The 16,611-nt window shown below is 34.4% G+C and overlaps 3 protein-coding genes across 8 annotated transcripts; 2 read left to right on the top strand and 1 right to left on the bottom strand.

Annotated features, from left to right (window-relative positions):
- Window positions 1–63: 63 nt before the first annotated feature.
- Window positions 64–3,080, top strand: LOC124533930 (germinal-center associated nuclear protein). Its single transcript, XM_047109531.1, has 7 exons — window positions 64–254; window positions 335–496; window positions 682–843; window positions 1,069–1,356; window positions 1,702–1,839; window positions 1,986–2,172; window positions 2,376–3,080. Exons 1-7 carry the CDS (start codon window positions 136–138, stop codon window positions 2,448–2,450), a joined length of 1,131 nt encoding a protein of 376 aa, XP_046965487.1. The 5' UTR covers window positions 64–135; the 3' UTR covers window positions 2,451–3,080.
- Window positions 2,533–13,943, bottom strand: LOC124533929 (transmembrane GTPase Marf). Of its 6 annotated transcripts, none has more exons than XM_047109526.1 (15): window positions 13,808–13,943; window positions 12,750–13,061; window positions 11,873–11,999; window positions 10,888–11,050; window positions 9,617–9,847; window positions 9,248–9,355; window positions 8,918–9,068; window positions 8,403–8,566; window positions 7,880–8,032; window positions 7,423–7,630; window positions 6,781–7,013; window positions 6,411–6,566; window positions 6,120–6,316; window positions 5,439–5,647; window positions 2,533–5,187 (listed from the first exon to the last, which is right to left on the bottom strand). In XM_047109526.1, the coding sequence occupies exons 2-14, from the start codon at window positions 12,949–12,951 to the stop codon at window positions 5,449–5,451; spliced, it is 2,292 nt and encodes a 763-aa protein (XP_046965482.1). In that variant the 5' UTR covers window positions 12,952–13,061; window positions 13,808–13,943; the 3' UTR covers window positions 2,533–5,187; window positions 5,439–5,448. The 6 variants fall into 6 exon arrangements, with proteins under 6 accessions (XP_046965482.1, XP_046965486.1, XP_046965484.1 ...); XM_047109530.1 differs by having other exon boundaries at window positions 12,750–12,994; window positions 13,877–13,894; XM_047109528.1 differs by having other exon boundaries at window positions 12,750–12,994; window positions 13,808–13,883.
- Window positions 13,944–14,238: 295 nt separating this feature from the next.
- On the top strand, window positions 14,239–16,465 carry LOC124533715 (B-cell CLL/lymphoma 7 protein family member A). The gene is made up of 3 exons (XM_047109167.1): window positions 14,239–14,462; window positions 14,554–14,738; window positions 15,222–16,465. The coding sequence occupies exons 1-3, from the start codon at window positions 14,374–14,376 to the stop codon at window positions 15,347–15,349; spliced, it is 402 nt and encodes a 133-aa protein (XP_046965123.1). The 5' UTR covers window positions 14,239–14,373; the 3' UTR covers window positions 15,350–16,465.
- The last annotated feature ends 146 nt before the right edge of the window (window positions 16,466–16,611 follow it).

Consider the following 16,611-nt stretch of genomic DNA (forward strand, 5'->3'; position numbering starts at 1 on the left):
TTCATATTACTGTATTTTCGATACGTATTTTGTGTCTAAAAAGAAGTACCAGCACTTAAATTCTGTCAATGTCAAGGTTTTGACATCATCATTTGGGACATACCTAGTTTAATTTTAAAAATATAATATAATTTTATGTACATAATGTCCCAAAATATTAATCATAATATAATTCTAGACCCAGACTATGACGGTAACAAGCAGTGCGTCGTTGGAACATGTTCAGACATGTGTCCACGTGAAGAAGTTACTTTGTAAGATTTAACCGCGAAAATGTTGTTAATAATCATACTGCAACATTATGACAATAATTGTTTTATTTATTTAATTAAAGGCGGAAAAAAGAAAAGTTGGTGCATGTTCTAGAAGTTACTGGTTCGGGATACAAATTAATCAAAAGTTACTCCCGATCGGCAGCCAGTGCTAATATGGCAGTGCCTCGTCTTTTGAGGCCATATCCAGTGCTCTTTGACACTATACACTACTTGTTGCTAAAGTAAATTTCTAAATATTTTTACAGATGATATTTCTATAGACTTTATAAATGTAATATGTGTTACTTAAACATACAAATCTCTCAATATCAATAAATATCTTGTGAGTTTTAATGGTAAATTTGACATAATATAATCTAATCATTTACAATACATGAATAAATAAAAAAATAAATTGATTTTCCAGAGTATCAAATAGATCAGATGTTCCAATGTCAGTTTTATATGACTTTCTAAATGATCGTCTGAGGGCTGTGAGGCAAGATATGACTATACAAAGGCTCCCACCAGAAGAGTGCATTGTTCTCCTAGAACCTATGATTAGATTTTATGTCTACTTTGGCTATAGGTATTTATACATATTAAATTAAATGAAAAATATATAATTAAGTCTAAGAATTATTTATTTAATATTAGAAACATCAATGTAACTTATTAATGCAATCAGTTAAAACCAGTAAATTAAAATATATTTTTTCTTTGTATAAATCGGGTGTGTTGTCTGTTGATAAAATAAATTAAAATTGAATTAATAATCTAAATATTATAGAATAATTTAAATTATTTGTTTTAGGTTATGTGAACATCCACTGAGTGAATATGATCCTGTTCTAAACAAGAAATATCTGTTGGAATGTCTGAAATGGTACTTAAGTTGTTGTGACCTTATAGAACAGAGTAAGGTTGGAGGTAGCAACGTTGATGAGATCATTGATAACTTATCAACTTTGAATGTTAATAGAGGAAAAGATGGATCTCTTTCATGTGACAGAATATTGGTAGAAAGCTTGTATATTTTATGTAACTTAGATGATATCCATCCACTTTATAGGTATTTGAATTTACCAAAAGCCATAAAAAGGTTAGTATTATGACTATATGAAAGTTTCATATGAAACTCATCTATTGTCAAATATAAAATAGAATTTAAATTATTATTAGTCTAAATTTAATGATATGTCAACAACTTAATAAAATGTATTGAATTAGCTGTTTCATATGAAAAGAAAATTGGCTACTTTTATCATGTCGGGGTTCTGAAGAATAATGAATATTTGTAACAAAAATGAATAACTATACAAATTGAAATGAACCTACATGCAGCATATTTTGTATCTCCTGGATATAATATTTTTGTTTAAATGATATTAGGTGCTTAAATATTTATTCATAAAAATTATGATTTTTGAAAAATTTAATATTGTAGAGTTTCTATATTAAAGCTGACCTACAACATAGCGGTGGCTAACCAACACGGGAATTACATCAGGATGTTGCAACTTTCTACAAGATTATGTCCACTAACATTCTCAGTTCTCTGCTTGTACCTGCCTTCATTACAAAAGTGAGTTGATATTTGAACAAATTTATCATATTATTTATTGATTCAATGTTAAATCCTAAAATATACAAGACATTCTCTTTCAAATTCCTAAAATTATTTATTTATTGAATAATAAATATAATTAAATCATTACATATGTATTTCAGAAGAGCTTTGCAAAGCCTGAGTACTGCATTCAACAGTAAAAATTTGACTGTACCTGTAAAGGTGGTACAAAAGTGGCTAGCATTCAACAGTGAGGAGGAAGTGCGTTCAGCTTGTAAATATTATGGTCTGGAAGCTACAGATGGTGTACTCTTTAACAAGAGTCATTTTAAACTCGATGTTAATATGGTATGATAACATTTCTACACATATTTAAATGACTGACTAAATATTTATATGTTACATGAACATTTGGTACACATGCTTGTGTATTATTTTATGTATAAAAGAAAGCAACCATATCATTCGAGTGGTACGTGCCATAGATGCGTCCAATTTTTTATACACAATACTCCAAGAAGCGAATTAACAAAGTTTTATTTTTGTTTTAGCTCCCACCAAAAAAATACTATAGAGCAAAAATATTAAGTTATAAGCTGGAAGATGTCCTATCCTATACTATTTAATGTTAAATATTTTATGAATATAACAACTGATCTCACTATTTTTTTGTTAAAAGTATATGTCGTTTTTAAATAAAACAAAGAATTATAAAGGAATCCTTTATTTATTTACATAAGAAAATTCACCTAATTACGCATGACTAATTACATTTGACAACAAAATCTATCTAAACCGTATGTGGCCTCAACTCATTAAATCCATAACATAGAAATAGGGCCTCATATATATGTATACTACTTCGTAACCAAATCATGATTACAAAAAAATATTTGTGAGCAACAAAGATATTAAAAATTCAATCAGTAATTTGTACAAAAATAAACAGAACTTGTATTTTCAATATGTTATTATTTTTTACTTTGGTATCTAAGTTGTGATCAAATGTTATTTTAGAACACCAATATATTTAAAAACCAAATAATGTATTTTCATTACTCGATTTTTTTGTACAAATTAGATTAAACTAGATTATACATAACACTATGTAAAATTAGCCAATTTTATAGGTACTTTGTACCGGAGGACATACATGCATACGTTTTAACAAATTTACATTTAAATAAATATATTCCTCCATTTGTAACGCGTATTTTATAACTTTATATTATCATACTAGGAAGCGTTTCTAAATTGAAAAGCAAATTAATAGGCATCAAACAGAATAATTGAAAATTTTATTGAATCATTGTTATATAATTTGAATTTTCTTCAAACATTCGTTGTTTTGTAATAGAACATACTTGCAGCTCACTCCGACATCTCACCCTTCGAAATCTAGTCGTTGAAGCTTAGAGAGCTGTAGTGTTGTTACATCACATCTCAAATTACTTATTTTATTTTCCAATTGCATTGATTCCAGCATACTCCGACGTAATATATTTTCCAATTGCATTGATTCTAGCATACTCCGGAGTTTCCCAGCATTTTCTATTACTCATCTCTCAAGGACGATATCTCAAAATTACCACATTACTTGAAATTTGGTAACATTTCTTTTCAGTATATTATATATTATTTCTTTCCTGCTTTACATGTAATAATACTTTCTGTATTAATCTTAATTTACAAATGTTCTTAATTTACTCAAATTTAATAACGACCTAAGATTGTAACATATTGGTTGCTTAATAAGCTTTATATTTTCAATGTTGCCGTATTATACTAGCGCATAGCACCAAGCGGGCATAAAAGACATAAAATCAAAATTAAAAATTTCACTAAAGTTTTATAATAACAAAATTGCGAAGACTAATACAAAGCTGGATGTGACACTGCAATTACTTTTTATTATTATATTAACAATTTTTTCAATCGCCAGTCATGTTTTATCAGAAGACTAAAATTTAAGTTTAACCATAGTTGCTATTCAAATATTGTCATCATGTCTGGCGTTAAATAGACCTTTAAATATGTCACGATCCAGCAGACAATTAGTCTCTTCTCAAGCGCGAATTCATTATGGTAAAAATATTACAAGACAAAATAAAAAAAAATAACAAAACGAATTTACACGGATATATTCAACTATACATGAATTAATGTACAAGATTGACCTTTCCAAGGTCACATCAAGGTCAACGTATCAAATCTCTTGTGGATTAAATCGACAGAGCCTCGCACCTCATCGCGCTGGAGTAGCTATGCGAATGACAATGTCCAAATTCTCTAATTTCAATTTTTTGTTTGATGGCTGATACGGTTATAATAGTAAAGCTCAGTGGACCGAAGACCCCGTAATTGTCATGTCATTACAATGGTGCTGGCAGGAGATTAAAAATATTTATACACATTGAAATACAACAGGCTAACAAATATAAAACAGCGAGGTTGTATTGTAAGTCTTTATACAACTGTTATCATTTATTTTTAGTTTTGCCTTTAAGATATTTAAATTATCACAAACAGATAATTCCTTAATATACAAAATTCTTTATTTAAATTGATTTGCATATAAAAACAGTTGCCGTTTTATACGATTTTAAAGTCAAATGGCTAAAGAAAAATGGTATTTTGTGCGTTTATAATAGAGTTTATAACTGAGTTATATAAAGACATACATATAACCTTACATATTTAAGACATCTACAACAACAATAATCAACAGTAAATAAATAGATCATGCACACAATACCCTCAAAAGTCCCGACGGTAGCGTCCCCACCAACAAATGGTAACATTATTTTAATATCTAATGCCTTATGAAAAATATTTATATATCACAAAATATTCGAATTTATTTAGTTTAGCTTACTTACATTTTGATTTTATTAATGTTAGAGGAAAATTAAAATTGGTCCAATGTTTTCAACTTATGTCGTTAAATAAATATTATATGTCAATCCCTTCAACTATGATTACGGAGATGCAGTTTTACAACTATCTCGAGAAAATTAATCCAATTACCTTGATAAAATGTCCGACGTGATTTCGATATACAAATTAGCATATAAAATTTATAAAATGTCTTAATTATTTGAATTAAAAACTTTTATATTCTAAACAAGCTAAAATATATCTCGGTCAAAAAGAAAGACATCAGAATAGTATTGTCTACACAAGACACAGTATATGAGGTGAGATTATGTCTCGATAAATGTTACTTAACGCATTAGTCGCGCTACCGTCGAGACTACACAACATAACGACTACTATAATAATATTTAATCAGCTGCGCCGCACCAGTGCGCTCGTATGAAATGCATCCCGCGACTGCCGGCCCCGCCAGGGTATCTTAAACACCTGTAAGGGTGAAAGAGAAAAATTTATTAGGATTGTAACGAAGAATTCTATTTTGAAAAACAAAAATGTTTACATTAATGAGATATTAATAATTTTACAAAATATAAATTAAATATTTATACTATAAATAATAACATTTATTAAAATCTTTATTTTTGGATTTGTGTGGGTAGAAAATATTTTAAATATTACATAATATTGATTTTGAGATTTTTAATTTACAATTAGTCGACAGTGATAGTATAACTTACAAACAATCTCCTAATGTTTGAGGAAAGCGTCATCGAATAGTTCCAGTTCGTGGCAGAGGTAGTTCGCTTTGTTCCTCAGTTTCTTGGCGGAGGTGGACGCTCCGTCTAACATTTTAATAGCTTCCTTGACTTCGGTCAGCTCGCTGTCCATTTCGGTGGTCGCCTCGTCCACCAGGCGACAGAGCCGAGCGAACATCGTGGAGAGCTCTCTACCGAAGACAGACAAACTCGTTAGTTATGGGGTTGCGATTACTGCGGCGGATCAATCCTAGGCAACTATGCAGGAGATGGTGCAGAATCACATATGGACTCTCAACTCTCAACATTGCAGCTCTGAGGCACTTTTGACTTCTGAATTTCGAGTCAAAATCCCAGTATTTTAGAATGATCCAACCTAGCATTTGCAAGAGTCCCAACCTAATGTTGTCTTAAATTTTCGCGATTATTACACATTTAAATAAAACTAGTTATTACGGATTTTAATCGCGTATATTAATTCGCGTTCGCGGTCACGGGTCGACCGTCAGTCTACCCGTGACCACGAACGCTGTAAAGTGCTCGAAACGTCGGGATGTCCAAAATAATTAATATACGCGATTAAAATCCGTAATAACTAGTTTTATTTAGATCCCAACCTACTGTATCCTAATAAGCGTATTGGTGTAGGGGTCGGATACGTACTGCTGCACCTGGTGGCTGCAGTTGGCGGAGGTGAGGTCGACGATGAGGCGCAGCTTGCGGCCGGCGTGCGCCACGTACTGCCGCTTGAACACGCGCTCCTGCGCGCGCGTCGTCCACGTCAGCCGCTCGTACGCGTACAGCGCGCCGTACACCAGCCCCGTCACCGCCACCACGCGCCACCCCACCGTCTTCAGCAGCTGCCGACGGCCCCGAGAACAATCATTAAATACTATCCGTGATATCAGTGATCGGATGCTGTGTCACCGACAGATATAAAGCATCTCCTCTCACCAGTCCGGAGAGCAGCAGGCCGCCCATGGTGCCCTGCGAGGTGAGCGCGCCGAGGGCGAACTTGGAGACCATGCTCCACTCCTCCGCGCTGAGCGGGCCCACGCCGGCCGCCGTGCGCGGGGACTCCTGCGCCGCGGGGGGCATTGACGGCGGGATCTGTTCGGATTATCATTCATTGTTAGTGGATGAGAAGGTTTACTTATGCTAATTATCGGAAATAATAACAAAAAAAATGTTGGGAAAAAAGACTGTTGGAATCCGTAGTTGTCTTAAAATCTACAAAATTTAAATGTCTACGATTACTCGATAAACATAACCAAAATGAACTTAATTCCAATCAAAAGGATGATATGGAATGCCTGCGGTATACCTGCGTAACCGTTGGAGGATTCTTCAGGGCGATTTTATTCGTGTTCCGTCCCTGGAAGCGCTGGATCAGGGCCGTGATTCCGTAGGAGAAGCGGAAGGTGAGGTCCTCCTGGAAGTCGGCGCAGAGGTTGTCGCAGTTGAGGCGGTAGAGCACTTCGAAGGGCTGCTGGTGCGGCACGATGTAGCTGGCGGCCGCCGCGCGCTTGTGCATGGGCAGGATGTTGTACATGCGCTCTGGGGAACAAGCGTAATACAAAACTTTAGTCCTGCTATATTATATTCAAAGTATAGTACGACACAACTTAGACGTTGCATCGGCAAAATTCGTAAAACCGAATTGAGTACGCTATACCAAATTATCAATATTTATTTCTCACGCGAATATGATCTTTGCACAAACGTACTAACTTGTAATATCATATGACCTAATATATTCGTCAATTTGACTCGTCGATTTACTTGCACTTGCTTTCTCTGACGCGAGAATCTATAGCGACGAATAGCGTCGAATGGCGCGATAGGGAGCTATTTCTATTGGTTGTGTAAATCGGCAGTAATCGGTTTTATTTTCATTCCATTGCATTTTGCCGATGCGACATCTAAGTTGTGTCCTACTATACACAGAAGCGAGTCGCATGGTCACCGGCCATCTCCTTCTGAGCCTCGTCCATCTCGTGGCCGATGTCGGCGGAGAGGCGCTTCTTGAGGCGCGAGCCGAGGCCGGCCTCCACGTGGCGGTGCAGCGCGCGCTTGTACTGCTCCAGCGCGCCGCGCTCGCTGCGGAACGGCGCCTCGTACTCGTCCACCAGCGCCGACAGCCGCCGGATCTCCTGGCTCAGCGTCAGCGACACCTGCGGCAAGGGGCGGTCTCAGGGTTACATCCTCCGTCACGATAACTAAAGACTCTCACTCTCGTGTGAGGACTGCAGCTCAACTAACAATACTCGGTATTGTTGTGTTCCGGTCTGAAGGATGAGTGAGCCAGTGTAACTACAGGCACAAGGGACATAACATCTTAGTTTCCAAGGTTGGAAACCACTTACCATCAGGTGGCCCATATGCTCGTCCGCCAACCTATACTATAAAAAAAAAAAAAAAACCTTGTGTTCCACGCTCTCCACCATGCGGCCGATCTTGTCCTTCATCTGGCGCGTGATGGCGGTGAGCTGCTCCTCCACGGCCGACAGCTGCTCTTGAAGAACGCGTTGCTTCTCCACTTTGGCAGCCTTCTGCTCGCTCGAGCTGTTGTACACCTGAGTCGCGGTAGTCATGTTTTAAGTCTTATAGTCTTATATATATTCTAAGTTATTTTCGAATAAAGAGAATAATTTACATCAATTACTGACTGAAATATAGAATATGAATTTAGTCATCCAAATGTTTGTGAATTAATTGTACTTTTGAATATCATATATGGTTTAGACGACACTCCAGCAAACTAAATAAAATAAAAAGATATACATATATCGTGAGATACAAGTCGGAACGAAGTTGTTTTCGCCAAAATAGTTTATATGAACTTATATGAAACCAAATAAAAACACAGAGAGCACGAGAAAGAGAGGGAAAAGTCGCCCGAAGGTTTTCGACACTTTTTTCTTAGGTGACATGTTATATACTCACGAGCTCGAGCGCGGCCATGACGTCGCCGGCGATGTTCTTGCCGCGGCGCGAGTGCTGCGCGAACTTGGTGCGCACGGCCGACTGGCTGATGCACTCCTCGAACTTGCGCTCGAAGTCCACGAACTCGAAGTAGCGCACCTGGTGCCCGTCCGCCAGCAGCGGCGCTGCAACGCCACGGCGTCAAAGGCCCGTTACTAATGCTAGCGCTAACCAGTAACACATGGTGGCTTTGTGTTCCGGTTTCAGTGGTGAGTTAGCCGGTGCAATTGTGGGCACAGGGTAAGTAACATTCAACTGGTGATGTGAGCAACGGTTACTATTTCTTAAAACACCAATACGGACAGTGGAGACCATTTACCATCAGGCGGTCAATTTCACCGGCTCATGTAATAAAAATATAAAGAATAAAATCTGAATTACTCATATTTCAAACTGAAACATTGCAATAGTCGTTACACTATGTTAATCGGTGTCACTGAATGTAGAAGTAATGGGGGGGGGGGGGTGTTACTCACAGGAGACTGGCTTCTCCCGTTCGCGCATGCGCGTGAGCAGCGCCTCCTTGGCCGAGATGAAGAAGATGCGCTCCTCGGCCTCCTTGGGCGTGCACACGCGCAGCTCGCGGGACAGGAAGTCCACGCAGCGGTTGGCGTGCTGGCTGCGCACCTGCACGCACACGGGACCTCATTGTGAAGCAGCTCGATACAATGAATTACTTCTTATTCGATGGATAAGATTTGATTATTGAGATTATTTTATAATAATTAATTTTATGATAATTATATATTATGAAGATTATTTTTAACGTATTGCTAAGCATCAATAAATAATAATGATAATCTTACCTGGTCTAAATATTCAGGTTCCGAAGCGGAGGCGTCCCATCGATTATTCAATATGAATATATTCGGTTGCGATATCTTCGTCGATACTTTGTGAAAGAAGTTCTTCTCCTGTGGAATTAAATCGAAAATGAGATAAATGAACATTTGAACTAGTAATTTTTTAAAACAAAGTGTGCAACCGTAAACTTTATATATAATTAATGATGCAGTACTTTTTTATATTTCATGAAATTTACAATTTAAATTATACCTATATAAATACTACTAACTAATACTACCGAATTTCAGGCTTCGCCAGTTCCTCCCTGAGCTAAGGTGTTACTCACCGAAGCGGTGTTGAGATATTTGAAAATTGTCTTTTGGACTCACGGTGACCATGAGCGTGGACTCTGCGTTGGCGACGAGCACGAAGACGTCGGCGTCGAGGCAGTGCTTGTCGATCCACTGGTCCAGGTTGGGCGTGACGTCGACGCCGGGGCTGTCCACCAGCACCACGTCGTCGCGCAGCAGCGCGCACAGCTCGCGCGGCCAGTGCACGTGCACCAGCGAGCACTCCTGCAGGCGCGACGCGCACAGCGCGTGGCCCAGCTGGCTCACCGACTGCGGGCACGCCACCTCAGTCCACACTGCCGCTCGGTAGTGTGGACCGCTCCGGGCTCACGGGCCCATCGCATTATAGGAAGAATAGTACAGACAGAGCAGAGATGGCCCAGTGGTAGGAACGCGCGCATCTTAACCGATGATTGCGGGTTCAAACCCAGGCGAGCACCGCTGATTCATGTGCTTAATTTGTCTTTATAATTCATCTCGTGCTCAGCGGTGAAGGAAAACATCGTGAGGAAACCTGCATGTGACAAATTTCATAGAAATTCTGCCACATGTGTATTCCACCAACCCGCATTGGAACAGCGTGGTGGAATATGTTCCAAACCTTCTCCTCAAAGGGAGAGGAGGCCTTTAGCCCAGCAGTGGGAATTTACAGGCTGCTGTTGTTGTTGTTGTTGTTGTTGTAGTACAGACAAACATGTGCACTATCATAACTTCTGCGACACTTTGATAAAATCAGTGATAACCATTGTATGTGCACTAGAAGCAGGGATAAGCTTATAACGCCAAGTTTCCGACTCCGCAAAGTCAATAAATCTTTCTTGGGGCAAGGTATCCATTTCTATAATAAAATTCCGCAGACATCTTTAACTTTGCCGTCTCGTAAATTCAAATCGTTTATAAAAAATACATTGGTAAAAAAGGCGTATTATTCTATACAAGATTTTGTAGATGATAAAAAAGCGTGAAATTAATACCTGTTGACGTCCAGGCAGGATATATTAATTTAAATAATTGTATTAACTAACATGACTGTATTTTTTTTAAATATTGAAAAAGAGTAACTACTGAGTTTCTTGCCGGTTCTTCTCGGTAGAAACTACTTTCCGAACCGGTGATAGCTTCACTTAATTGTTAAATGACGATTCAAAAGTGCTTGTAAAAACCCACTTGAATAAAGTATATTTTAATTTTGATTTTTTTTTGACTGATTAATCTTGACATAGTATTGCAATGGCATTAATACGAAATATTTTAACTTTATTTGGTCCCATTCCCATTAAAGACTACACGCTAAGTGACAGTGACATTACCTGTACATTGAGCTTCTCCTCGGAACCTTCTGTCCTCATGAAGGCCTCATCTGTATCAGATCCCTCCACCTGCAGGAAGCAGTTGGTGGTGTGACCTATGCCACTCGGCAAGATCTTGTCGTGAAGCATAGCGTTGATGACTGTACTCTTCCCATTGCTCGTCCTTCATGAAATAAACATTTTTATATGCTTAATTTTAAGAATATTAAATTTTTCTAATCATAATCATAGATGAAAAAAATATTTTTTTATTTATTTATTGTAGGTTGACTGCCAACTGATGGTTAGCGGTAATTACCACCTAGGCAATGGCACTGTAAACAATATTAACCATCCCTAACATCATCAATGCACCACCAACCTTGAGAATTAAGATGTTATGTCACTGGTGCCTGTAGTCACATTTTTTCATTCATCCAAGAACAAAATAATGCATTGCATATTATGTACTCTACATTATGCAATACTGTTGTTATAACACTTTAAAGTTTTCCAATACATTGTGTATTGGAAAACTTTAACTAAATTAACAATAACAAAGGATTTTAGTGAAAAACTAATGTTTATCTAGTATCAGTTCATACTACTATCCTGACCTATTATATATATATTTGTATTTGGGTGTAATGTAGTTAAGGATGTGTAATTTCAGATCTAGATATAGTATGTCTATAATATTTTACCCGTTTCAGATAGAAATTATTTTAGATATGCCAAAGTTTTGGCTATGGTTACAGAGCTCACTGTGCTTAGGTGACCTAACTGACAATGGAATAGTCTTGATATTAGACAGATCTTAGCCCACTCTCTAGTAACCTATAGAACCGTAGGTGAAAAGACAAGTTTTTATAGATTACTAGGCTGGCTGTTACCTAGAGTCTTTACTTGAAATTATTTAGCCGAATAATACTCAATTAGTATTACATTAGATTAATAAAAGCCTCTGGTATATTTGTTAATTGAGATTATGAATATGAACGCATACCTTCCAAAGAATGCCACTTTCATGTGATCTCGCTTAAGAACCTCCCGAATGGCTTGTACTTTACTGACATACGCTTCAACATTCGCAACATCTTGTGCTGTCGCGATACCATTCTCACCAGACACAGCTGAAATTGATAAAGTGAAACATGAGAAATAGCATAATGAAGAATTGATAACACTGTATTCAAAAATAACCTTTTATTCTTTTGTTGGATTTAAAAGTATTAAAAAATTACACAAAAACTATTTATTCAATATTTAATCTTTATTAATTACATAGTTATTTATCTTTCTCATGTTTTTCGTTGTAACATATTTCAGTTTATGTAATATTAAATAATTTCTGATAAGCAATACTCTTCTTGTCAAATTATTATGATAAACGGAATAGACTGAAAAAGATAATCTTATAAGAATGTGAGTATTTAAATAAACTATAATATAGATTAACATGAAATAATCTTCTAAGTAAAAATAAATTCTTGTTTTAATCTAAGATTCTAAGTGTATTAATATATCATTGAACTGATTGAGTTCAATCTTTGCAAAGCTGCTGTTGGTTCTATTTAGTCTGAAGATTATTATCTTAGTATCATCAACATAAACTGAGCTGAAGTAGAGGCCATAAATATATAAAAAATTAATGCATCTTATATTTGTTTATAATAAAATCATTATAAATAATGTTTCATCTTCTACAATCTGATACTTACAAATTCTGTGATATGATTTGCTAAATTAAAAATCACTAAAAAATTTACTTGAGCTACTATTTTCTCAATGCTATTACATCAATGTAATGTAAGAAATATTTAAGCAGATTTGGCAAGGGAGTAACAATAAATGTAATCATATTATTATGAATCCAAACTTACCATGCATAAATGTAACTGCATCCTTGACATAATCATCAATTTCAACAAATATGTCATTAATCTTCTTCTTGGCTCTAACAAATATCTGTAGAGGCGAGTCCACATTTGACATATTGACACGAACGGTCCCATTGTTCATAGCAACGTTATGAGGCCCGTCGCCAGCCATCATCGATATTGTACGGTTAACATATGCAGCCATACGGGAAGGAAAGATGCACTGTGTTCGTTAGCTGTACCTTACACTGGACAATGCCAATTATATAATTACAATACCACTTCTATGGTTTAAACACAACATGCACGGTACAACTGCAACAAAAACAAACAAGCATAAGAGTGCATAGCAAGACAGACACAGTGGGATGATTTCATAGCTTTCGAAATGGTTCATGAGTTTATATCACACACAAAAAAAACGTAATAGTAAAGCTAGTAAATATCCCTCTTCTTTCATATCCAGTATAGGGAAAAGGGCCTCTCTTCTCTTAAGGAGAAGGTAATCATTAATTTCTACCACAAATAACTTATATGTGATCCACACAATGGAGAAAAATCAATAAAGTATTACATTAGCTAAAAAATAAGTTCACTTTGGTATATATGGTTGAAGGAAGAATAGTTTATAGGTTTCATAATTCAACTGGTATGAATACAGCTGATGTGGTTGACTGACTTCGTTACGGAGTATTTTTTACTAGGTTATAGCAGATTATAAGAGAAATAAAACAAGTGTTATACCACAACGAGTAAGCTAGTGAATATAAGTAAAGTGCAGAAGAAGCAAAACATTGAGCACTACATAAATGTAAATCTAGTGCACCTTATCATTCCGTTGCATCATAGACATCACAAACACATCCCTGCAGTCCGAGCCGCGTGAAATTTTTTGTAAACTTTAAACTATTTATAAATTTTATCCATTACAAAAAAAAAACCTTTTAAGACGTAAAACAAATGACAGCCGCTGAATATGAGATATGCGCTGAATTTCAGATATATTTAATTTTTTAAGCATATAACGAAAGTTTAAAATATCCAACATTAAATAATCTTACCTGTTTTAAAGCAACATTATATTACATTACATAAACTGTATTTTAATTTATTTTTTCGGCAGAATATACCTGTAAAATTTTTCATTTATGATTTTTGCATGTTTTCGTTCTCTATTACTTTTTACTACAATACTTCGATTTACTGTATTAAATTAAAATAATTTCATTGGTTCGCACATCATTTGTACAAATTCCTCCAATCACATTTCTTTATTGAACTACGACGTTTCGTAAGTGCTAAAGATGTATTAACAATTGTCTATAGTATGCATTTGCCATCGCTAATTTCGAAAAAAAATTGAACAAAAAATAAAATATAAGTAATTAAGTTTTATTTACTAGAAATATTAAATTTAATTGACATATTTTTAGTATATAAACAATTTTGTAAAGAAATCCGGATTCATATCTTGTCAAAAAGGAACTGTCAATTTCATAAATGGCGGATTTAACCAAATGCGAGAGAACGCCAGTTGTATTTAATTTAATGTAATGAAATAATTTTAGTTTTTATTCAAAGTTTCATAATTTTAATTCAGTAGTATTTTAATATAACTTATAGTACAATGTCTCGTTCCGTGCGTGCCGAAACTAGGAACCGTGTGAAAGATGACATCAAAAGAGTCATGCAAGCTGTTGAAAAAGTTCGCCATTGGTAAGCTAGACATCTTCATTTCATAAAAAAAATATAATATCATAACGTATTAATATATTAAGGTAAAATTTTAAATTAAACCGAATCGTAGGGAGAAAAAATGGGTGACTATTGGAGAAACAACCATGAAGATATACAAATGGGTGCCGATATCCACGAATGAACAGAAGAAGAAACATGCAGCGAAACGAGAAAATAAAGAGAATACACTAACACCAAAAAAAATGCACGACTCTTCTAATTCCAATTTTGGAATGGCAGAGGACTCGAATACATGTAAGTTTCATTCATCTTTTTTTTTCGATCTAAATTAATACAAAACTCTGTAACATTCTAGAAGTGATAACTTATACAGTACAATAACATTTAATTAAACACTTTTCTTTTTTGTTTTAAATACTCTATTGACTGTTTAAATTTATAACATTCAGAATAATAATAACTATTGAGAAAGAATTATTTCATTTTAATTATTTTTATATAATAAATATATTTTAATTATATTTAAATTTAATTATATAATATATATATATATATTTTTATATAATACTATATTGACTGCTTTATCGAAAATTTATAACATTCAGAATAATAATAACTATTGAGAAAGAATTATTTAATTTTAATTATTTTTATGCAAAATGAATATATTTCATTATATTTTTTGCATGATCCTCTTATTTATTTATTTATTTATAAGCTTGATATAATAAAGGAATTATATAAAATAATTATATTTAATTTATTATTTAATTCCAGGTTTCTCAACAGTAAGTGATTCTCAGGGCCCGACAGACTTTACCTCGACGCACATGAACTTTTCTGAAGACTCCAATTCACAGAGCAGTGGTACCACAACGCCAGCGAAAAGATTAAAAACAGACTGAGGTATGGCCAAAAGTTAAAATTTTTGGTTTCCAAATATATAGACTTTATACAAAGCAAAGGACATATACATGATGAAAATGTGAGCTGTGTGTCAGTGTTAGTGATGTGCTAATAAATATAAATGCATATATGACCTTAATTTTATGTAGTTTTCACAGGCATTATTATTAATTGTAATATATGATTATATTTTATGTGAAGACAGTGTTCAGAATATACTTTTTGAACTGATATCTTTGTTATTTGCATTTAATAAACCATTTTGTGTACATTTCTTTAAATTATAATGTGTGTGTGACTTTATGTAGAATATATATACCTTCTTATAGAGAACTCAACAGAGTGACAGATTAAATATAGCTTATTCCAATCTCAAATGCAGTACAGTTAAAAAAAACCTTAGATTCAATTTTCATGTGATTTTTTAAAAGCTTGTCTATATTATGAGCTACAAATTGTTCTTGATTACCTAATATATCTTTATTTATAATACAGCACCATCCACATTGATTTTAGATTGATATTTTGAAAGATATGTAGGTGTGCCAATTTTGAAATTATTCTTATTTAAAAAAACCACAATGAATACTATTTTATTTTAGATCTTGATGTTATGACAATTATAGCATTTTGTTAGTTATTTATTTAGCTCATTCAAATAGAATTAGCTGTATAGATATAACAAGACACAATATATTATAAGGACTCAAGTTTATAGCCCTTATAATATCAACTCTTGATAATAAAATTTGCCAAATCCAATGCCACAATTTGATTAGTTGTTTTTAGATATAGGTAATCAGTAGGTCACATAAATGCAAAATAGATGATGTAATTTCAGTGTTTTATTGTTGAGATGAAAATGCTTTCAATCAAAAGACACATTCGCTAAATTAGATTTTGTTACTCTGTCAAAAGTTCTCTAATGCTCAAAACAAATGTGCTTAAATCAATAACTTTATAAAATATTTATCAGTATTTTACATATATGAGTTTAAAATATATTAGTACATAAACTTTAAAGTAGGTATATGAAGTGTACATAGTTATTAGATTATGATAGTTTGGGTTAACAATGAAATAAAACTATGATCATGCTTTTAGTTGATTTTTTAGTAAGAATATGCTCAGGAATTAATGATGTGTGTTGAAAATAACAAAGTACAGTTTTACAAGATATTAAATTATTCTAAAAATATTAAATGAATTGAAAATATATGTACAAGATGTTTTATTTGTTAACTTTAAGCCTTACATTAGA

Source organism: Vanessa cardui, chromosome 11, assembly GCF_905220365.1.
Source record: "Vanessa cardui chromosome 11, ilVanCard2.1, whole genome shotgun sequence".
In the NCBI taxonomy this organism is placed as follows: Eukaryota; Metazoa; Arthropoda; class Insecta; order Lepidoptera; family Nymphalidae; genus Vanessa; species Vanessa cardui.

What these genes read in the sequence shown, in the direction of transcription:
- LOC124533930 (XM_047109531.1), top strand. Translation starts at nt 136, where the DNA reads ATGTACATAATGTCCCAAAATATTAATCATAATATAATTCTAGACCCA. An exon ending in ATACACTACTTGTTGCTAAA is followed by an intron (nt 497 to 681) that starts GTAAATTTCTAA and finishes TTGATTTTCCAG; the next exon opens with AGTATCAAATAGATCAGATG. An exon ending in TTAAACTCGATGTTAATATG is followed by an intron (nt 2,173 to 2,375) that starts GTATGATAACAT and finishes TTTTTGTTTTAG; the next exon opens with CTCCCACCAAAAAAATACTA.
- LOC124533929 (XM_047109526.1), bottom strand. Translation starts at nt 12,951, where the DNA reads ATGGCTGCATATGTTAACCGTACAATATCGATGATGGCTGGCGACGGG. An exon ending in GGCTCAGAAGGAGATGGCCG is followed by an intron (nt 7,014 to 7,422) that starts GTGACCATGCGA and finishes CTTGTTCCCCAG; the next exon opens with AGCGCATGTACAACATCCTG. An exon ending in GCCTGCTGCTCTCCGGACTG is followed by an intron (nt 6,317 to 6,410) that starts GTGAGAGGAGAT and finishes GGCCGTCGGCAG; the next exon opens with CTGCTGAAGACGGTGGGGTG.
- LOC124533715 (XM_047109167.1), top strand. Translation starts at nt 14,374, where the DNA reads ATGTCTCGTTCCGTGCGTGCCGAAACTAGGAACCGTGTGAAAGATGAC. An exon ending in GTTGAAAAAGTTCGCCATTG is followed by an intron (nt 14,463 to 14,553) that starts GTAAGCTAGACA and finishes ACCGAATCGTAG; the next exon opens with GGAGAAAAAATGGGTGACTA. An exon ending in GGCAGAGGACTCGAATACAT is followed by an intron (nt 14,739 to 15,221) that starts GTAAGTTTCATT and finishes ATTTAATTCCAG; the next exon opens with GTTTCTCAACAGTAAGTGAT.